This window comes from Phallusia mammillata, chromosome 6, assembly GCF_965637545.1.
Source record: "Phallusia mammillata chromosome 6, kaPhaMamm4.hap1.1, whole genome shotgun sequence".
In the NCBI taxonomy this organism is placed as follows: domain Eukaryota; kingdom Metazoa; phylum Chordata; class Ascidiacea; order Phlebobranchia; family Ascidiidae; genus Phallusia; species Phallusia mammillata.
Genome location: NC_137257.1, coordinates 17,112,648 through 17,134,176, shown reverse-complemented (window position 1 = coordinate 17,134,176; position 21,529 = coordinate 17,112,648). Strand labels below are relative to the sequence as shown.

The 21,529-nt window shown below is 39.4% G+C and overlaps 3 protein-coding genes across 3 annotated transcripts; 1 reads left to right on the top strand and 2 right to left on the bottom strand.

Moving 5' to 3' along the window:
* Positions 1-1,466: 1,466 nt before the first annotated feature.
* Positions 1,467-4,951, bottom strand: LOC145234413 (uncharacterized). The gene is made up of 10 exons (XM_080099147.1): positions 4,916-4,951; positions 4,649-4,829; positions 3,934-4,114; positions 3,607-3,780; positions 3,264-3,424; positions 2,975-3,185; positions 2,791-2,906; positions 2,309-2,519; positions 1,906-2,218; positions 1,467-1,784 (listed from the first exon to the last, which is right to left on the bottom strand). The coding sequence occupies exons 1-10, from the start codon at positions 4,949-4,951 to the stop codon at positions 1,467-1,469; spliced, it is 1,902 nt and encodes a 633-aa protein (XP_079955273.1).
* A 4,307-nt stretch (positions 4,952-9,258) lies between these two features.
* LOC145234412 (uncharacterized) lies at positions 9,259-12,272 on the top strand. Its single transcript, XM_080099146.1, has 10 exons — positions 9,259-9,294; positions 9,381-9,561; positions 9,675-9,855; positions 9,964-10,137; positions 10,328-10,488; positions 10,568-10,778; positions 10,847-10,962; positions 11,220-11,430; positions 11,521-11,833; positions 11,955-12,272. Exons 1-10 carry the CDS (start codon positions 9,259-9,261, stop codon positions 12,270-12,272), a joined length of 1,902 nt encoding a protein of 633 aa, XP_079955272.1.
* Positions 12,273-15,632: 3,360 nt separating this feature from the next.
* LOC145234411 (uncharacterized) lies at positions 15,633-19,864 on the bottom strand. Its single transcript, XM_080099145.1, has 11 exons — positions 19,787-19,864; positions 18,712-18,892; positions 18,421-18,601; positions 18,085-18,258; positions 17,653-17,813; positions 17,356-17,566; positions 17,172-17,287; positions 16,724-16,934; positions 16,323-16,635; positions 15,880-16,193; positions 15,633-15,684 (listed from the first exon to the last, which is right to left on the bottom strand). The coding sequence occupies exons 1-11, from the start codon at positions 19,862-19,864 to the stop codon at positions 15,633-15,635; spliced, it is 1,992 nt and encodes a 663-aa protein (XP_079955271.1).
* Between the last annotated feature and the right edge of the window lie 1,665 nt (positions 19,865-21,529).

The window sequence follows — 21,529 nt, the reverse complement described above, 5'->3', positions numbered from 1 at the left end:
ACGGTTTTAGCCTCCTACCGAACGTCCAAACCGGTTTAAAGCGGAATCGAAAAGCAGAAATTTTGACCCGATTTTCCAAAACTCCTAAGACGGTTTTGGAAGTTCTGTGGGAGGCTAAAACCGGCCAGAACCAGTTTGAAACTGGAAAATAACAGCAAAAAGCTACCCAAAACCGAATTGTTCCTCGATTTTTGCCCCCCCCATAAAAACGAAAACACGGAAAAGCTATAGCCTTATTTTTTCGAAAATCGGGTTAAAATTTCTGGTTTACGATTCCGGTTTAAACCGGTTTGGAGGTTCGGTTGGAGGCGAATACCGACTGAAACCAGTTTGAAACTGGAATATTCCGGCTAATAGCCACCGAAAGCCGGATTGTTCTTCGATCGGTTTTAGCCTCCAAACCGGTAGCCTATAACCTAACTTCCAAACCGGTGGTTCTCAAACTGGGATCCGCCATGCGATTTCAAGGGGACCGCGTGGTGCCTATAGTATTTCTGCAATAATATGTAATATCAGCTCGTGTGACTGCATTCGCAAAAGTTACACAGACAAACGAGTGACTTTTACTTTGTAACTCGACAGTTTTGTTTTGCCAAGATATATGTTCAGTTGTATAAATATATTTAGCTTGGACCGCGAGTGCTCGAAAAATTGGCCAAGGGACCGTCATGACAAAAAATAAAAAAGTTTGAGAACCGCTGGTCAAAACATCTAACTGATTCGAAGGAAGAATATTTCTTTTTTTACATTCTATTGTCTTCGGCAGAATCCTTATATAACAAAAGTGCTTCAGGTTTTAAATGACTAACAAGCCTGTCGTGTTAGGTCTAAAGCAAAGTCCGTTAAAACATGCCACAAGAATTATAACAAACCACAACAAAAGTGAGATTTTTGGGATTTTTATTTGCGATTAAAGATAAAACAAGGGTGAAAGAACGACTGAGATTCAACATTTGACTTCAAATGACGCCACTCAACCAATTCTTTCTGCCCGTCGGAAGCAGAACGCTTAATAGACGTAGTAGTTTCCGCAGTTGCTCACCCTCCAGGTGGAAGCACGACTGAAAGTAAAAAAAACGGCAATATTAATCATTTACCGTAGCAAACAAACTTATAGACTAAAGCACAGCAAAGCTAGCAGTCAAAGTAGAACAAAATGGTTTCCAATTGTGTCTGTAGTTATAACACTATTGCAGTTCGACTGAATTGTCCTTATACCAACAACGTTTTGTGTCAAAGTCTATATTTTTGTTAAAGAAAACTGTTTTTTAGGTAAAGGGCGAGATTAAACACTTCTGGCACCCACTTGATGTGTTGTTTAGCTTGAGTCTCAACAAACTAGCATTTGGTGGCTTGGTTATGCTAGTTAATTTTCTTCACCAGCTGCACTGATGAGATCTTATGAGTCGAAACAACGTTTTGCCGTGGACATTCAACAACTGAACCTAAATAGAAAAAAATCGTACTTACCACCACTGAGAATAGTAGTAGGTGTAGTAGCTGGTGACGGGAAGGCACATCTGCCAACGGAAGTAGCTTCCGTAGTAGAATCTAGGCATGCACACGGCGGCGAAACATCTGAATCCACAGGAGTAGTGCATGACAAGCTTGGGGAGAAGCTGGGCCCAGTAGCTGTCGAACTGCTTCATGACTCCGTCACAGTAGCTCACCAATTTGTTGGCATAGTAGGAACGGGAGTATCTGACGTAGTAGTAGTTGTAGTAATACTGTCCGTGGAACTCCTCGAGGATCTTGTTGTAGGCATTCCAGTGCTTGATCTTGGCCTGGATAAAACATACATTTTTAAGTCATTTATGGCTCAAACTGCCCTTTTAATTTCATTAATCAGCTATACTGCATACGTTTACCACAAACAGAGAAAAACGTCCATATATCAGAACTTACATCCCACATCTTGTTGTAGACGGTAGATCTCTGGGTGTTGCGAGACTCTTCGAGCTTCTTTTTGTAATCGGCAATGGCGGTGGTTCTCTTGCTCATGCAGCTGTTGTACTTGGTCATCACAGACTTGATGAGTTCCTCAGTCTTGGATCTGTAGGAGGTGACGCTGGCCTCGAAAGCAACAACACACTCGTAAAGCTTCTGGTAAAGCTGATCCTTGTACTTGGCAACAGCCTCGTCCAATCTCTTCTGGAGGTCAGAGGAAAGCTTAGCAAGAATCATTCTCTGGGAGTAGGTCAAGTAAGTGCTTCCGTTGCTGCAAAGAAAATGTAAAGTTTATTTTCATTATTTTATTTTTACACTGGTTTAAACAGTAATGGGTAAAAATGTATCAGTAAAAATGTACCATCTGACGAAGGCAGAGTACTGGAGTCTGTAGATGAACTGATGTCTCTCCTTGATGATATCAGTGTAGGCATTGACGTAGTCGAGGTGGTACTGGATCCACTTGTTCTTCCAGGTGTAGAAAGTGGTTCTGAAAGTCTTGATAGATTCTTCCATCTTGTCCTTCATCTCCTTCTCGAGATCAGCAGAGGGCTTGTTAAGCTTGTTCAAGTCTGCCACATATCACGGATTTTGGTAAAATTGTTGTCTACTTATTTATGTCACATTTTGCAAAACTATTCCGCTTATATGCGCTAAAGTCAACCTTAGGCAAAGTTACAACTTCACATAGATTGCATGATATTTACTTTTTGTGAGGAGAAAAAATGTTAAGCAAGTTTAAGTGAGATTAATGCATTTTTGGAGAAATTAATTCTCTTGGTGGTTTCATGAAATTAAGGAGAGTGCAAAACTGTTTAAACAGTACAGGCAGTTTATACGTACCGCAAGTTCTCAATCCCTTGTATCCAGCTCCGGCCCAACAGTAACGGAAAGCTCCCAAGCAAGATCTGTAGAGAGTGTACCTGGTGGTGAACTTGTACCAAGCTCCGAGTCCAGCGCTGAAAACAAAAAGATTTTAGTCATATTGCAAAAGATCCTAACTCACACAGACAATCTAGAAACTGACCAGGAAGTGTAATAACTCTTCTGGTAGAATCTGAGACATCCGTAGCTCATGTAGCAGCGGTAGGCACAGCTGTAGAATCCGATGAGCTTGGACTTGAAGGTCCTGAGGGTGGCGGCGTAGGAGGAGGCGCAACTGCTAGCCCAGCTCATACGAGCAGAGCGATAATATCCGACGACGTAGTTCATGTAGTAAGCGGTGGTGCTCTTGGTGCCTGAAAAGATTAAAAAAGTTCATTATGGTTTTTGGAAATGAACAGTTTAACAAAGGTGGTGGAAACCCACTAACTTACAGTAAATCCTCTGGAGGATGGCCAAGTAGTTGTTGGCCTGGCAGTTGGCGACAGCAACCTTGTGCTGGTAGAACTTGGCAACGTAAGCGTTAATCCTCTCATCCAAAGCCTTGCTGTACTCAGCGATCTTCTCAACACGGGTCTCGAGGCACTTCTTGGCGCTATCATTAAACATAGTTTTCTCACGATTTGATAAATTGTACGATTTTGATTGTTTATTGGCCCAATTTGTTTTTGCAGTTTCACTGGTATTACGTTTGATTTTCAAAAATATGCCTTCACTGAGCATAAACTTGTTACACACAAATGCTTTCTCAACAAAACATAGCAAAACAATACTTACTTCTCAACAAGCTTGGCCTGGAAGGAAATGATCAAGTTGAGCTTATCGTTGAGGGCCTTGTAGTATCTGTTCAAAGCATCGTACTTCATTTGGTAGAGCTTCTGGTTGTAGGCAGAGATCTTGGCATCGCGTTCACGAACGAGAGCAGCTCTCTCACCGGCATCAGTGACACAACTGAAAATCAAACCATTGCGTTTTCGCACTTGTAAAAACATATTTATATGCATTTTTAGGGATGATAGTTATGCATGATACGTTTGCTTATTGACACTCTTCAAGCACAAGTTGACAAATTCAAAGTTTCTTTGTGCTGCTTTGTTTACTTACGACATCTTGTAGTCGTAGTACTGAGTGATGAACTTCTTGTAAGCATCCATATATTCGTAGGTCTTGGCGTAAAGGTAGTTGTACCACTGAATACGCTTGGAAACCATTTCTCTGGAGATCTTGGCAAGAGCCTCCTTGAGAAGGTTCTTCAATTCATTGACAACGTCGTCAACGGATTGTTCTGTAAATGATATACAGACATGCAACCAAAAACTTGCTTTTGGATTAACATCGCTCGTATACATGGGCGGCGGCAGAATTTTTTCCAGGGGGGGTCAAATTTTGACAAAAACACACTTGCAGGGATAGATTACTATAAAAGTAATTATGTACACATGGCATAAAATATATGCAGTAGATTTGCGTCAACTACGAAAAATCCCCGTTAAGCCACGCAACTATGAACCATTTAGTCCGATAAAAAAAACATAAAAACGGCAGAGGCTATATGAAAACAACACCAGATACGTAAACAATGCAAAAATCGTTAAAGTCGCTTGTTTAGACATTTGCATGACTATCTCAACTTCCCTTCTTAGAGCATTATCGTTTTTCAGTCATCATGTTTTTCGAGAAAATGTTGTAATTTTGCGGTACTTTGAAATTCCAGGGTGGGTCAAGTGCCCCCTCTTGCCCCTACGTGGCGGCGCCCATGCTCGTATAGGTCTCTATTCGTAAACTATTATGTTCATCACGTTAATAACAGCCAGGTTACCTTGCCATCCGGCCTTTCCGCAAGTATCATCGGGGTAAACCTTCAAGATGGGAGCGTAGTACTTGGTGGAGCACCAGTCGTTCTTGAAGTAAACGCAGAAGTTGTAGTAGGAGGAAGGCAGGTAGACATTGAAGCCTCTACTGTAGTAATAAGTGTAGCTGCAGCTGTAGGCGTTGGTGGCCTGAAAACAATGTTACATCACGTAAAAATCACATTACGTTGTTCGTACTAACTTTCATGAAAAAAAAACAAGCAAGCTTTACTCACCGCAATGCAGGCCAAAAGAACGAGCAACAATTTCATCTTGTCTTTGTATTTCAACTTTCCTTCTGGATAATCGAAATTGACTGATTTGCTAGTTGGCGTGCATCGCTATTTATGCATGCTGTTGCGCTTGATCCCCCCTCCCAATAAAAACACTTGCAGCAACTTTAATCACAAACTCAACGTGACTGTTGGTTTGGGATCTCATAGTAGTTTCACCCAGTGCTTGTTTTCCAAAGTGCTTTTAACACTTCTAGTTTACTTTTCATGTTTAAACGTTGACACTGTGTTTGGTGTTTTTGCAAACGCATGACAGTGTTGCTAAGGATGTTCTCTACGAATTTGATTGATAACTCGGATAAGTACTTTGTTATTGCAGTTTGCAAGGTCCGGTGTGTGTTTTGGCCGTTGCATCATCCCACTCAGCAACTTTTAAACCTGTTACAAAAAAAATATAAGCTAATTCTGGTTATATCTGATCATACTGGATTGATTCCATTCCAAAGCTTTCCCAAAGATAAGCCTCTTAACCTGGAATTTATGGTATTTAGACACCCTAAACAATTATAAAAGTCAAATAATCCCCTTTATTTCAAAACATTATTTAAGAATTTCCGTATAAATGACCGTTGTGCCCAGGAATTTCATTGTCCAGTTACAAACAAAACACTACAAGAAGGAAAGTATTTTTATATACTGTAACCCATTTTCTTGAGTTTCAAAACGAAATGGTTATGACTACTTTAAAGAGACAGTTGATACCTTGGTCATTGTTTGAGCATGTTTGCATGTACCTACGGCTCTTAACGTTTTCGTGTTTGCAAAGCACTTGCAAAAAATGACAGATTAGTCCGCTAAAGTATCTTTCATAGCGGACACAAGCTGTTTTGGGCAGTAAAATTTGCACTGGGCACGCTGTTTCTAAGGCGACAGTGGTCACAGAGGGAACCCTATGATCACCAAACAAATAGTCGAGTAGCGAGCTCAATAAAAACAAGTTTAAACTAGCAAAAGTATGAGGACCAGTTGCAACAGCTTGTTGTGTTTTTAAAGTATCCGGTGTCAATGTCCACTTGTTTAATCAACGCCTCATTTGAATGATGTTGTTGCAACTGTTGCAAGGAAACACATTCTTTGTCGAAATTGGAATGCTGACTGCAAACAAAAAACAAACAAGGTCCGTGATTGGTTTATGTTTGTGGGTGTAGCAAAGATAGTTGACCGATACCGAACGGATAAACAGCCTACCCCTAGAGAAAGGATCGAGCCTTACTTTTTTGCACAGTTGCATCTATATTGTGAACACTTATACGGATCTAAGTTTAACGATGGTTTTTCCCTGATAATGGCATGAGAATTTTGCGAAACGTTTGGAAAAAAGCATGTCGTTTTTACGACTGTTTTGGCCGTTTTTTCATCATCAAACGTGTATGTTAATTTCATGATAGGCTAGTGCAGTGGTTCTTAACCGGGGTTCGGCAACGCCGAATCAGGGGTTCGACGAAGGTCTTTTTAAAGTGCAATACAAGGTCCGTAAACATGTTTATTAAAATATATGTACTGGCGGCCTCGGTGTAAATAAAACTCGTTTGCTAAATATTTTGATTGTTTAACTGTTTTAAACAGTTTTTGTGCTACTATATAAAGAGTGCCAGCCTAATAACCATATGCGTCAGACTTTTTGTACGCCTATTGTGTGCAAACAATGCGAACAAAACAGGCACCGCAAGCATTACAATATAGATTATGACATCATAAACACTTTACAGATCTCCACGCTGTTGGAAAAATAATCTGGGCTGTTTGGGCGCTATTAGATAGTATATATATATATATATGATATAAAACAAGTATTTGCTAAGAAAAATAAGCAGGTAATTGGCGGCCGTTGGTGAAATAAGAATCTGCGATGCCGCCGTTCAGCAAAATGGTTGTGCACCCCTGCACTAAGGTTTTATTTTCTTTTTTTGACGTAACAAAGAACATTGTGGGTGTTGTTCGTAAGCGGAAAAACAACGAAATTTTGTTGGCAGCAAAATGTATTACTTCATATCCATGTTTGTGTACAGATGCTAAAAATACGATGCTTCATTTTGGTAAAACCCAAAATTTGCCGAAACTAAAGCAATGCTGAAACAAGTTGCTTGTATTATTATGTCAGAATTTAACAAAATTAAAAACAGTAACTGTTGCCACTACGTTTGAACAAAAACTAATTATGACCCACCAAACAAAATAGGTTGAAAACCTAGGATGTAACTTTGGGGTTCGACCAAAGGCTGAAGAATATCGTAGGGGTTCGGCCGTTATAAAAAGGTTAAGAACCACTGGGCTAGTGATAGAAACATGATTGATTAAATGCAATTTTTAAACAATTGACCGAAGACTAACAGCAGTTGTGTGAAGTGTGCCTGGCAAAAGCAATGTAATTGGGCAAATGTAAAAGCGCAGCCATAATCATTTTAAAGTTATGCCACAGATTTAAAAACCGTCCATGATCTGAAACAACAAATTTCACCGTTCTTCGTTCAAAAGATGGAAAACAATCACAAAAAAGAAGGTGGACGATCCGTTAAAAGAAAAAGCACTTGCAGCACGACTAGCGACTAATCAAAGATCTGCCTATTTTGCTTTATACGTCAGAAGCGTTTTGCTCTTTAAGCCCGCAATTTTTTCAGCATTCTTTACGAATTTCACTGTGTCATGGAAAAAGAAAAAGTCTAGAAAGTATTTTTGCAACGATAAATTACAAACTGTGCATTGAAAAGTAAACAATTTTGATATGATAAACCAAAATAAAGCGTGCGCAGGATTAACATCAAAGGGAAAGACATCTTCCCAATAATCCTGCACATGGTCACACTTGAATAGTTAAATTTTATCAATCATGTTTTAATCAGTACAATAAATTTAACATACACATATTTGACAATATAACATACCTAGTTTACGATTTTAGAAGCCATAAAGATGCCACATGTGCAAAAATGTAAGTCTAGATTCTTTCCCTAGGGTTAGGCTGTTTATCCGTTCGGTATCGGTCGATTAGCTTTGCTACACCCATATGTATAAACCAATCACGGACCTCGTTTGTTTTTTTGTTTAGATTCAGCATTACAACGTCGACAAAGAATGTTACCTTGCAACAGTTGCAACAACATCATGTAAGTGAGGCGTTGATTAAACAAGTGGACATTGACACAATATACTTCAAAAACAACAAGCTGTTGCAACTGGTCCTCATGATTTCTGCTAGTTTAAACTTGTTTGTTTCAAGCCCGCTACTCAACTATTTGTTTGGTGATCATAGGGTTCCCTCTGTGGCCACTGTCGCCCTAGAAACAACGTGTCCAGTGCAATGTTTACTGCCTAAAACAGCTTGTGTCCAGTTTGAAGGATACTTGTGGCCTGGTATGTTATCTTTGAGCCATAGGTACCTGCAAACAATGACCAAGGTATTAAGGGTATGTTTTTTTGTTTCTTTCGAAAATGGATTGAAGTTTAAAGAATAATTAATTATATTGTTTCGATTTGTCAGGACCCAACACCACTTTAGGACTCCAAAGTCGCAACATCTTTTTTGGAATGTAAAAAGAGTTTTTATGGTAAAGCCAAAAAAGGTGAGACGGTGAAAAATTTGAAACTGCATGATTTTCGTCGATTTTAGTATTAAGTGTAGATATTAGTATCTTTCTCGTGTTGTTTTGTTTGTGACTATAAGAAAGATTCTTTGACTTATAGTTATTTATGGTGTCGAAATACCAGAAATTACAGGTTTCATGGTTTACCTTGTGACGATTTTCGAGGGGATTTACATATCATCGGATAAAATCAGAATTATCTAGTTTTTCTTGAGATGTTGCAGAGCGGGGTGCTGCAACCGATAAAAAACATATACAACTGATGAGGTTCACCTTTTTGTCGCCTTAAGGTTTTCATATTCATACCTTCCATTGCAGGTTGAAAAGGATGATGCAAGCGCCTAAAAACATACTCAACTTTGCAAACTGCAATAACAAAGTACTTATCCGAGGTATTAATCAAATTCGTAGAGAACATCCTTAGCAACAATGTCATGCGTTTGCAAAAACACCAAACACAGTGTCAACATTTAAACATGAAAAGTAAACTAGAAGTGTTAAAAGCACTTTGGAAAACAAGCACTGGGTGCAATAAGTTTGAGGTACTGAAACAACAGTCACGTTGAGTTTGTGATTAAAGTTGCTGCAAGTGTTTTTATTGGGAGGGGGATCAAACGCAACAGCATGCATAAATAGCGATGCACATCAACTAGCAAATCAGTCAATTTCGATTATCCAGAAGGAAAGTTGAAATACGAAGACAAGATGAAATTGTTGCTCGTTCTTTTGGCCTGCATTGCGGTGAGTAAAGCTTGCTTGTTTTTTTTTCATGAAAGTTAGTACGAACAACGTAATGTGATTTTTACGTGATGTAACATTGTTTTCAGGCCACCAACGCCTACAGCTGCAGCTACACTTATTACTACAGCAGAGGCTTCAATGTCTACCTGCCTTCCTCCTACTACAACTTCTGCGTTTACTTCAAGAACGACTGGTGCTCCACCAAGTACTACGCTCCCATCTTGAAGGTTTACCCCGATGATACTTGCGGAAAGGCCGGATGGCAAGGTAACCTGGCTGTTATTAACGTGATGCACACAATAGTCTACGTATAAAGACCCATACGAGTGATCTTAATCCAAACGCAGGTGGTTTGTTGCATATCTGTATATCATTTACAGAACAATCCGTTGACGATGTTGTCAATGAATTGAAGAACCTTCTCAAGGAGGCTCTTGCCAAGATCTCCAGAGAAATGGTTTCCAAGCGTATTCAGTGGTACAACTACCTTTACGCTAAGACCTACGAATACATGGATGCTTACAAGAAGTTCATCACCCAGTACTACGACTACAAGATGTCGTAAGTAAACAAAGAAGCACAAAGAAACTTTGAATTTGTCAACTTGTGCTTAAAGAGTGACAATAAGCAAACGTATCAAGTGCAAAAACGCAATGGTTTGATTTTCAGTTGTGTCACTGATGCCGGTGAGAGAGCTGCTCTCGTTCGTGAACGCGATGCCAAGATCTCTGCCTACAACCAGAAGCTCTACCAAATGAAGTACGATGCTTTGAACAGATACTACAAGGCCCTCAACGATAAGCTCAACTTGATCATTTCCTTCCAGGCCAAACTTGTTGAGAAGTAAGTAATGTTTTTGCTTTGTTTTGTTGAATAAGGCATTGATGTGTTACAACAAACCGATAAATTTATGCCCAAATCGTAATTTTAAAATATAAACGTAATACCATCGAAACTGCAATAACAAAGTGGGTCCATAAACAATCAAAATCGCTCTTTTTTCGAATCGTGACAAAACTATGTTAAATGATAGCGCCAAGAAGTGCCTCGAGACCCGTGTCGAAAAGATCGCTGAATACAGCAAGGCTTTGGATGAGAGGATCAACGCTTACGTTGCCAAGTTCTACCAGCACAAGGTTGCCGTCGCCAACTGCCAGGCCAACAACTACTTGGCCATCCTCCAGAGGATTTACTGTAAGTTAGTGGGTTTTTCACAATCTTCGTTAAACTGTTCATTTCCAAAAACCATAATGAACTTTTTTAATCTTTTCAGGCACCAAGAGCACCACCGCTTACTACATGAACTACGTCGTCGGATATTACCGCTCTTCTCGTATGAGCTGGGCTAGCAGTTGCGCCTCCTCCTACGCCGCGACCCTCAGGACCTTCAAGTCCAAGCTCATCGGATTCTACAGCTGTGCCTACCGCTGCTACATGAGCTACGGATGTCTCAGATTCTACCAGAAGAGTTATTACACTTCCTGGTCAGTTTCTAGATTGTCTGTGTGAGTTAGTATCTTTTGCAATATGACTAAAATCTTTTTGTTTTCAGCGCTGGACTCGGAGCTTGGTACAAGTTCACCACCAGGTACACTCTCTACAGATCTTGCTTGGGAGCTTTCCGTTACTGTTGGGCCGGAGTTGGATACAAGGGATTGAAAACTTGTGGTATGTATAAACTGCCTGTATTATTGAAACTGTTTTGCACTCTCCTTAATTTCATGAACCAAGCAAGCACCTTGATTTGTCCAAAAATACATTGATCTCACATAAAATTGTTTAACATTTTTCGCCACTCAAAACATAAACGTTATTCAATCTACGTGAAGTTGCAACTTTGCCTAAGGTTGACTGGATTGGTTATACAAAATGTGACATGAATAAGTAGCGATAACAATTTTAACAAAGTCTGTGATATGTGGCAGACTTGAACAAGCTTAACAAGCCCTCTGCTGATCTCGAGAAGGAGATGAAGGATAAGATGGAAGAATCTATCAAGACTTTCAGAACCACTTTCTACACCTGGAAGAACAAGTGGATCCAGTACCACATCGACTACGTCAATGCCTACACTGATATCATCAAGGAGAGACATCAGTTCATCTACAGACTCCAGTACTCTGCCTTCGTCAGATGGTACATTTTTACTGATACATTTTTACCCATTACTGTTTAAACCAGTGTAAAAATAAAATAATGAAAATAAACTTTACATTTTCTCTGCAGCAACGGAAGCACTTACTTGACTTACTCCCAGAGAATGATTCTTGCTAAGCTTTCCTCTGACCTCCAGAAGAGATTGGACGAGGCTGTTGCCAAGTACAAGGATCAGCTTTACCAGAAGCTTTACGAGTGTGTTGTTGCTTTCGAGGCCAGCGTCACCTCCTACAGATCCAAGACTGAGGAACTCATCAAGTCTGTGATGACCAAGTACAACAGCTGCATGAGCAAGAGAACCACCGCCATTGCCGATTACAAGAAGAAGCTCGAAGAGTCTCGCAACACCCAGAGATCTACCGTCTACAACAAGATGTGGGATGTAAGTTCTGATATATGGACGTTTTTCTCTGTTTGTGGTAAACGTATGCAGTATAGCTGATTAATGAAATTAAAAGGGCAGTTTGAGCCATAAATGACTTAAAAATGTATGTTTTATCCAGGCCAAGATCAAGCACTGGGATGCCTACAACAAGATCCTCGAGGAGTTCCACGGACAGTATTACTACAACTACTACTACGTCAGATACTCCCGTTCCAACTATGCCAACAAGTTGGTGAGCTACTGCGACGGAGTCATGAGGCAGTTCGACAGCTACTGGGCCCAGCTTCTCCCCAAGCTTGTCATGCACTACTCCTGTGGATTCAGATGTTACGCCGCCGTGTGCATGCCTAGATTCTACTACGGAAGCTACTTCCGTTGGCAGATGTGCCTTCCCGTCACCAGCTATTACACCTACTACTATTCCCAGTGGTGGTAAGTACGCATTTTCTTGCACTGCCACAAATATCAAATTCGGCACGTACATACATTTCTAGTAGAACCCAAACATAAAAAACAACTTTCTTGTATTCCCGTTGCTTCCCGGTGTACAATTCTAAAAAAATTGAAATATTTCAGATTTTTTTCTTATCTTTACAGCCGTGCCTCTACCTGGAAAATCAGCAACTGTGGAAACTTTTACGTTTATTAAGCGGTCCGCTCCACCGACGGTGGGAAACGACTGAATAAAAGACTTTGTCGCCCACAAGTTTTCATTTTCTATGGCAAATAAAAATCTTAAAGCTCATTTTTGTTCGTTTCTTGTTTCGTTTTTTTGGCAAAGAGGAAAAGAACAAATTAAGATGTAAAAAATGAAAGTTCGACAGCAACACATGAACTGTATCGTGGTTAGAATATTTCCATTTTAATGTAAAATAAATAATTGTCTAGGACTAGGTTAAATGAGATATTATAAAAAAATATTTGTCGAACAAATTCTGGTGTCGAATAAGGATTTTCACGTAGTTTGATTACGTCAGAAAGATACACTTTAGTTTAAGCTGCAGACAATGCACACTGTTTCGACCTATAAGGTCTCATCAGTGCAGTTGGTGACGAGAGATCGGCCGTATCGGCTAGTTTAGCCATCTAATGGCACTCTAGTTTGTTGGGAGTAACATGGCAAAAACCAATGCCTCACCTAGTCTGTGCGACGCCACAACTGGACATACACCACCGAGGAAGCTGGCTCACAATGGCCAAGCAACTGCTTGGGAACCAAAGTGAAGTTGGAAACAGTGTGCACTGTCTTCATCTTATCATTTATTGGCTCTATATGCTTTTACATTGTATAGTTTAGTTGTACACATTTTTGGTGTGTATTAAAAAAAACATATCGTTTCAGTTTCGTTGTTTTTTCACAGAAAGCACGTTAGTCTATAATTTTGACACCAAATAAATACAGAATCTCGTTGGACACAAAGGCACGTAAAATACAAAAAAATCGTACAAATCTGTACACAGCGAAAGTGCAAAATTTAACTTTAAATGTACGTGGCTTTAACGATATCTGAGTTAACGAGGGAAGGAAAAAAATCATGTCAATGCTTTTAAGGTCCTCTTTTGTAAATATTTAGGTTCCCTTTCTAAAGGCACATTTAGGTTTTATTCGATTTGCTGTTGTTTTACAATTTGAGCACCTCATTTTGCCATGAAATGAAAACATTGTTTCGGTTTTTACTATTGACTTGGGCGTGAACGTGATTATCTCTTTGATTTTATAAATAATATCACATCGTAAGCTTCGTGTGTTTATGTGAATGAAAATATTTTTCCAGCCCCAAATTTATGTTTATGCCACTGAGGATTGTATAGTCACAAGAGTAATACCATGCGGTAGGAAGCGTTTTGGCAGCCTATATGAATATGAGATGGTTGTCAGGGTTATGTCGTTGTTAGAAAGGGGAATACCAGAATCGAACTATATAACAACAACGGGTTTGGGGAACTTCCCAACAAAGTGTTGGACACCCCCATATTTGTTCCCTGATCCGCCCATGTACAAACAACTTAGGAATTGGAAGCCCCCGTAGTAAGGATCTATTTTGCCTGTCGCTGAGAAACCTCCTTTTAATGCAAATGAACTATCAGTTTTGAATTTTCGTTTTAGGACTTTCCATGTCGGACGAAATTCGAGCACAATGAGTTAAATAGTGGAAACAATAAAACGATTTCGCCGACTACGCCCATGTATCGAAACAACACGGTTTTCTCCTGAATAGAAGTGTGTAGTTGCTATCTATTAAGTAGTTGTTTTTAAGTAGTTGTTAGATTTAGAACTTTTTAACTGGCGAGCCCTTTCCACTTATTTTGCTAGTGATTTTGATATTTATGTGCGAAAAGTTAGAAAAACTGCTACATTTTTTGTATGAATGAGATTGCGTTAACTATGATACCTGAGCCTTCCAAGGGTTTTAATGCAACCCTCAGTTTGTGAAGCCCTGATCTATACAATTCACTACTGTAACAAGTCATAACGTTTTTGTAGCTTGTTTAGCACAAAAATTCTTAAAATGTGATTAAATTGGAAACAAATATAGTTAACCACATTCAAGTTCAGCTCAAATTACGGATAACTTTGACGCAGAGCATGGAATTTTCCGTCGTCATAAAAATGTGCGAGACAGTTTCAGTTTTAAAAAGCACGGAAAATTTATCAACGCCATAACTCCATAACTCCATCAGCCGATAATTCGCTAGCTGTTGATAACTTGGGCAAGGATCACTTTCCCTTGTTTAAAAGAATACTTCTGCATAAATGGGCAACGGGTTGGTGTAAGGTTTATTTTAAACATTACTTTAAACCTAACTTTAAAACTTTCCTAATCCAACATTTACTAAAACTTGTCAAAGATGTAATGATTTATCTGGAAGCAACTATAACGGCGCTCAGAGCTCGGGTAGCGCTCCAAACTCAGCAAAGTGCAAAACTTTTTTTTGGAAAATAAAGACATAGAGAATACTCCTTTAATGATACATCCGATCCGGGTCATCATTTCACAAAAGTTGTTTCGTGACCAGTTTAAGAATAAGTCCCTCTTTCAAATCTTGATCAATCCCCATGACTTGTCAGATTAGAACAGATTTTGTAAAACATGCCGTGAATTACCATTCAAACAAATACGTTTCCAAGAAGGATATCGAGTCACTAATTCCACAGGGGCAACACGAGTTACCAGGAATACTTAGTGTTTAGTGAAACTCTGCATTCGTAAGCTGTTATGCAAACAAAAAAATAAGAATTTGTTTTCTGCCAATTTATTGAGGAATTCTTTATTTGACCTGAAAAGAGTTTTGAAAACTACGCACAATTTTGCTTTTCTACAAGTATTTTTTCACAGTTTTTTAACAAGATGATCCGATGTCCAACTGGTTGTACGTTCAAATTGAAATCTGTATCGTATCTTGTATCATTGTTTTACAGTGTATGTAAAAATAAAACAAACACTTTTTTTGCTGGATAAGTATTTGTTTTATGTTTTCGGCGTGCTTCAGACTGCCTTTTAACCACGTAAAAATCCTTTTTCGACAAACCGAATTGTTTTGATGAACATTCTATTCAATCTATCTAACCACAAAACTGGATATATCCTGACCTTTATAAAGTGTGTTGCTGTCTAACTTTAATTCATTTCAACATTTTAATCATTTCATTTTCACTTCTCCGCATTGACACAAAAAAGACTCCGGAAACAAAAGTGAGGTTTAAGATTTTTATTTGCCATAGATAATGAAAACTTGTGAGTGACCATTAGGGTATTTTACTCAGTCGATTCCCACCGTTTGTGAAGCGAACCGCTTAATAAACGTAGTAGTTTCCACAGTTGCTGATTTTCCAGGTAGAGGCACGGCTGTAAAGGTAAGAAAAAAATATTAATGTTTTAATAAGTTGACTTATGAACTGATGCAGAAGGCGTTCAAAGAAGAAGCAACAGTTAATATTGCAGATGAAAAAATGTATTGTTTTCTAGGTTTGGGTTCTACTAGAAAATGTATGTACGTGCAGAATTTGATATTTGTGGCAGTGCAAGAAAATGCGTACTTACCACCACTGGGAATAGTAGTAGGTGTAATAGCTGGTGACGGGAAGGCACATCTGCCAACGGAAGTAGCTTCCGTAGTAGAATCTAGGCATGCACACGGCGGCGTAACATCTGAATCCACAGGAGTAGTGCATGACAAGCTTGGGGAGAAGCTGGGCCCAGTAGCTGTCGAACTGCTTCATGACTCCATCGCAGTAGCTCACCAACTTGTTGGCATAGTTGGAACGGGAGTGGCTGACGTAGTAGTAGTTGTAGTAATACTGTCCGTGGAACTCCTCGAGGATCTTGTTGTAAGCATCCCAGTGCTTGATCTTGGCCTGGATGAAACAGAGATTTTTAAGCCAATTACATTATAGTAAGTTCAGTTTAAACACCACTGTCAATGACATCAATCAGTTATATTGCATGTTTACCACTAAAGGAGTAAATTCATCGAAATGACTTACATCCCACATCTTGTTGTAGAGGGTAGATCTCTGGGTGTTGCGAGACTCTTCGAGCTTCTTCTTGTAATCAGCAATGGCGGTGGTTCTCTTGCTCATGCAGCTGTTGTACTTGGTCATCACAGACTTGATGAGTTCCTCAGTCTTGGATCTGTAGGAGGTGACGCTGGCCTCGAAAGCAACAACACACTCGTAAAGCTTCTGGTAAAGCTGATCCTTGTACTTGGCAACAGCCTCGTCCAATCTCTTCTGGAGGTCAGAGGAAAGCTTAGCAAGAATCATTCTCTGGGAGTAGGTCAAGTAAGTGCTTCCGTTGCTGCAGAGAAAATGTAAAGTTTATTGTCGCTATTTAAAACTTCGTTTCAATTTTACACTGGTTTAAACAGTATCAGGTAAAAATGTACCATCTGACGAAGGCAGAGTACTGGAGTCTGTAGATGAACTGATGTCTCTCCTTGATGATATCAGTGTAGGCATTGACGTAGTCGATGTGGTACTGGATCCACTTGCTCTTCCAGGTATTGAAAGTGGTTCTGAAAGTCTGGATAGATTCTTCCATCTTGTCCTTCATCTCCTTCTCGAGATCAGCAGAGGGCTTGTTAAGCTTGTTCAAGTCTACAAGCAACGTCTCGGTGTAAGAATTTTGGTATAATTTTTGTCGCAATTTAGTCATGCAACATCCGCAAAAATTACCACCGTAAGGAAGTTATAGTCATCATAGTAAAACTTAAAGGATTGTTGCACAAACCAAGGCGGGTTTCATTAAATTAAGAACATTTTTAACTACGTTTTGACTGGCGAAAATTGATACAAAAATTATGTTGTTAATTGTAGCCATTAATTGTAACATACCGCAAGTTCTCAATCCCTTGTATCCAACTCCGGACCAACAGTAACGGAAAGCTCCCAAGCAAGATCTGTAGAGAGTGTACCTGGTGGTGAACTTGTACCAAGCTCCGAGTCCAGCGCTGAAAACAAAAAGATTTTAGTCATATTGCAAAAGATCCTAACTCACACAGACAATCTAGAAACTGACCAGGAAGTGTAATAACTCTTCTGGTAGAATCTGAGACATCCGTAGCTCATGTAGCAGCGGTAGGCACAGCTGTAGAATCCGATGAGCTTGGACTTGAAGGTCCTGAGGGTGGCGGCGTAGGAGGAGGCGCAACTGCTAGCCCAGCTCATACGAGCAGAGCGATAATATCCGACGACGTAGTTCATGTAGTAAGCGGTAGTGCTCTTGGTGCCTGAAAAGATTTTGTTCATTTAAGTTTGTTATCGCTTTTTGGAAATGAACAGTTTAACGAAGATTGTGAAAAACCCACAAACTTACAGTAAATCCTCTGGAGGATGGCCAAGTAGTTGTTGGCCTGGCAGTTGGCGACGGCAACCTTGTGCTGGTAGAACTTGGCAACGTAAGCGTTGATCCTCTCATCCAAAGCCTTGCTGTAGTCAGCGATCTTCTCAACACGGGTCTCGAGGCACTTCTTGGCGCTATCATTCAACACAGATTCGTCAGTAATAAAAAAAACTGTGTGATTTTGATATTTGATGGACCCAATTTATTATTGCATTGCAGTTTTGCTAAAATTACGTTTATTGTTCAACATGATGACGACTTGGTTTCATTGGGCATAAACTTACAGGTTTCCTACAATAAATGCTTGTTTAACAAACAAAAGACAAGCGATAAAGTGATTTAAAGTTTAAACCTTTTGTGATTTTAATGTTGATCGATAAGCTATTATGCAAAAACATGACTTACTTCTCAACGAGCTTGGCCTGGAAAGAAATGATCAAGTTGAGCTTATCGTTGAGGGCCTTGTAGTATCTGTTCAAAGCATCGTACTTCATTTCATAGAGCTTCTGGTTGTAGGCAGAGATCTTGGCATCACGCTCACGAACGAGTTCAGCTCTTTCGTTGGCATCAGTGACACAACTGAAAATCAAATCATTGCGTTTTATCACTCTTGTGGAAAACATATGGGTACGCATACGTTCAGCGTTCATAGCCATGTATGATAGATACGGTTGTTTGTTGGCACTTTTTAGGCACAAGATGTCAAATTTAACGTTTCTTTGTGCTGTTTCGTTTACTTACGACATCTTGTAGTCATAGTACTGGGTGATGAACTTCTTGTAAGCATCCATGTATTCGTAGGTCTTGGCGTAAAGGTAGTTGTACCACTCAATACGCTTGGAAACCATTTCTCTGGAGATCTTGGCAAGAGCCTCCTTAAGAAGGTTCTTCAATTCATTGACAACATCGTCAACGGATTGTTCTGTAAATGATATACAGAAATGCAGCAAACCACTTTTTGCTTGTTCTGTTACTGTTACTTGTTTTGGTCTTTAAATCTAGGCCCATTGTGTTAACACAAAGTCAGGTTACCTTGCCATCCGGCCTTTCCGCAAGTATCATCGGGGTAAACCTTCAAGATGGGAGCGTAGTACTTGGTGGAGCACCAGTCGTTCTTGAAGTAAACGCAGAAGTTGTAGTAGGAGGAAGGCAGGTAGACATTGAAGCCTCTGCTGTAGTAATAGGTGTAGCTGCAGCTGTAGGCGTTGGTGGCCTAAAAAAGTTTCATTGGGTAAAATATGATCATGCACACGTATATCAAGGAGAAAAAACGATTAGAAAAACTTGGTTCAACCTCCTCCAGCAAGCTTTCTCATCGTTTCGTACAAAGATTTTTCATACAAAATAGAAAAAAAGCATTATACAATTTCAAAACTTGTACTTACTGCAATGCAGGCCAAAAGAACGAGCAACAATTTCATCTTAGTCTTTCGAGTTTCCTTCTGGGGATAGTAGAAGCTGTGGACTGAAATTTCAGTGATACACTGCCTTACTTATACTCCTTTCTGTCATACCTTTTCTAATGTGAAGTGGGGATGTGACAACAAAATCCAGGGTTTGTGTATTTTTGCAGTCCAGCATTTGTTATTCAAGTTCTTGCAACAATTATTTTAGCGGTGCACACGTTGCAACTGTTGAAGTACTATTTGGTTGGCAACGTGACTTTGCCAAGTAAAACACATAGGCTTATCAGAGCAAATGTGTTATTAGAGCGATTAAGTAACTCATGTTACAATATCCCAAGTAACAAAGCATGTGTTTGTATTGGCAAACAGTCTGTGGTGGGTTTGTTAAGTTGTGTTGCAATTGCTGAAGTGCATTTGTGCTGGAGTTCTGTATTTGGTAGTTGGTATTGCATTGTGCTTGATTGCTGCTGTTTTGAAAAGCTTTATCAATGACCATTTAGTCAATCCTCAATTATGTAAGGTTGCTTAGTGATCTCGCAAATATTTGCAGTTTGTTTCTGTTGCGCTTATTGTCACAAGTGGTTTTCTATTTCACCTACTGCTTGTTAACCTTTACAAACCACGTGGACGGATTGAAATACATGGTTACCTCACCAACACAGGTTAAATGGCATTAGTGTTAAACCCCACGCTTAACACACCTCCCAACATGCTCCAGTGGGTGGTTCGATGCGACAGAATGAGTTTTGTTCCAAAATATACGACAATTGCACAGCCATATACGCTAACTATTTAGGTCCTCTTTCTAAAGCAGTGGTTCTTAACCTGGGGTTTGCGGACCCCCAAGGGGTCCGTGAGATGGTTTCAGGGGGTCCTCGGAGGGAAATATGTTAAGTATCATTAACCAACAGAAGACTATTTTTAAGTTTCTCAACCGTTTTTACAATCCTGCATACGAGTGCACGCTATTTATTACACCTTAATTATGCCGAGAACAATTACTTTTTGTGATTGTCTTCCCTATTGTGACATCATAACACACATGGACAATAGACTTTATAGGACAAGTGATTTGTGAAATTATATATACCAGAAATATTATCAATTCGATGCGTTGGCCACTACAATACAGAAATGTCATTGATTTTAAAGGACTGTGAAGGCGGATTTAAATGCTTCTAAAGCATGACAGGGTATAATGCAAGAAACGTGAAACATAAAAAAAAGATGGTAAATTGCGTTGGGGGTCCGCAGACTTACAAAATTCATAAAAGGGGTCCGTGACTACAAAAAGGTTAAGAACCACTGTTCTAAAGGGACAGTCAGGTTGATTCGATTTGCTGGTTTATTGTTATTTTGTCTACAGTTTGAGCACCTGATTTTGCCATAAAATGTTTTTCAGGGGGTAGTGTGTTTGTGGGTCAAGCGCACTGGGTCATTCGGTCAAGTTCATGAAACGTTTGCAATCGGTAGATATCAGGGCCCTGGAGAGGAAAAACATGTGCTGGTGTAAGACATTTTCTGGTTCTATATTTGAACAAAAGTCATTAATAGAATGGATTTTAATCGTAACGAGAGAACCAAAAATACAATAGCCTACTGAACAATTCCACATATCGTTTCCGTTTTGGAAAAATTTTTGGTCTGTAATTGTAACACAAAATGAATACAAAATCTTGTCGGTCACAAAAGCACGTAAATTTAATTTCGCAATTTTGTTTTATTTTCAAATTGTGGCTAATTTGGTTCAGTTTTTCCCCAAGGGCTTGTGTTTGAAGCAATCTGTTGTAAATGACCTTTAATAAAAGGGTAGAGCTACTAACACAAGAACTCACAACACACAGGTTTGCTAATTTCCGGTAGGTGGGGCACTTAAATATTTTAAATGCAGTTTGTGGAAAAAATGCTAATCATTAGGGCTATGAGGGTTAGGCTAAGGTTTCACAATAATAATAATAACAATAACACCAACCTAAAAACCCAGTTCTTTATGTTAAATTCAGCCCCCAACCCTATCTCAGTTTCACTGTTTTTTTTTAATTAACTGCGATGTTTTCGCCCTCTATCGGTATTTAGCAAATCTGGTGTGCTGTGAGTTCCTGTGTTAGTAGCTCTATCAGTATATGAAAGCTAACTTGTGCCTTGGATTATTTAGCTAGCCACTAAAGACATACGCTAGAGAGCGCCACTGTATACGTATGTATTAGTACTTGTACGCGTAATATGCCTTCGTACAAATCTGTACACAGCGAAAGTGCAAAATTTAACTTTAAATGTACGTGGCTTTAACGATATCTGAGTTTACGAGGGAAGGAAAAAAATCATGTCAATGCTTTTAGGTCCTCTTTTGTAACTATTTAGGTTCCCTTTCTAAAGGCACATTTAGGTTTTATTCGATTTGCTGTTGTTTTACAATTTGAGCACCTCATTTTGCCATGAAATGT

What these genes read in the sequence shown, in the direction of transcription:
- LOC145234412 (XM_080099146.1), top strand. Translation starts at nt 9,259, where the DNA reads ATGAAATTGTTGCTCGTTCTTTTGGCCTGCATTGCG. An exon ending in CGGAAAGGCCGGATGGCAAG is followed by an intron (nt 9,562 to 9,674) that starts GTAACCTGGCTG and finishes TATCATTTACAG; the next exon opens with AACAATCCGTTGACGATGTT. An exon ending in CATCCTCCAGAGGATTTACT is followed by an intron (nt 10,489 to 10,567) that starts GTAAGTTAGTGG and finishes TAATCTTTTCAG; the next exon opens with GCACCAAGAGCACCACCGCT.
- LOC145234413 (XM_080099147.1), bottom strand. Translation starts at nt 4,951, where the DNA reads ATGAAATTGTTGCTCGTTCTTTTGGCCTGCATTGCG. An exon ending in CAGGCCAAGCTTGTTGAGAA is followed by an intron (nt 3,425 to 3,606) that starts GTAAGTATTGTT and finishes GTTTAATGATAG; the next exon opens with CGCCAAGAAGTGCCTCGAGA. An exon ending in AAGAGTTATTACACTTCCTG is followed by an intron (nt 2,907 to 2,974) that starts GTCAGTTTCTAG and finishes TTTTGTTTTCAG; the next exon opens with CGCTGGACTCGGAGCTTGGT.
- LOC145234411 (XM_080099145.1), bottom strand. Translation starts at nt 19,864, where the DNA reads ATGGCTGTGCAATTGTCGTATATTTTGGAACAAAACTCATTCTGTCGC. An exon ending in CCACTGGAGCATGTTGGGAG is followed by an intron (nt 18,893 to 19,786) that starts GTGTGTTAAGCG and finishes AAACTTTTTTAG; the next exon opens with GCCACCAACGCCTACAGCTG. An exon ending in TACTATGACTACAAGATGTC is followed by an intron (nt 18,259 to 18,420) that starts GTAAGTAAACGA and finishes TTTGATTTTCAG; the next exon opens with TTGTGTCACTGATGCCAACG.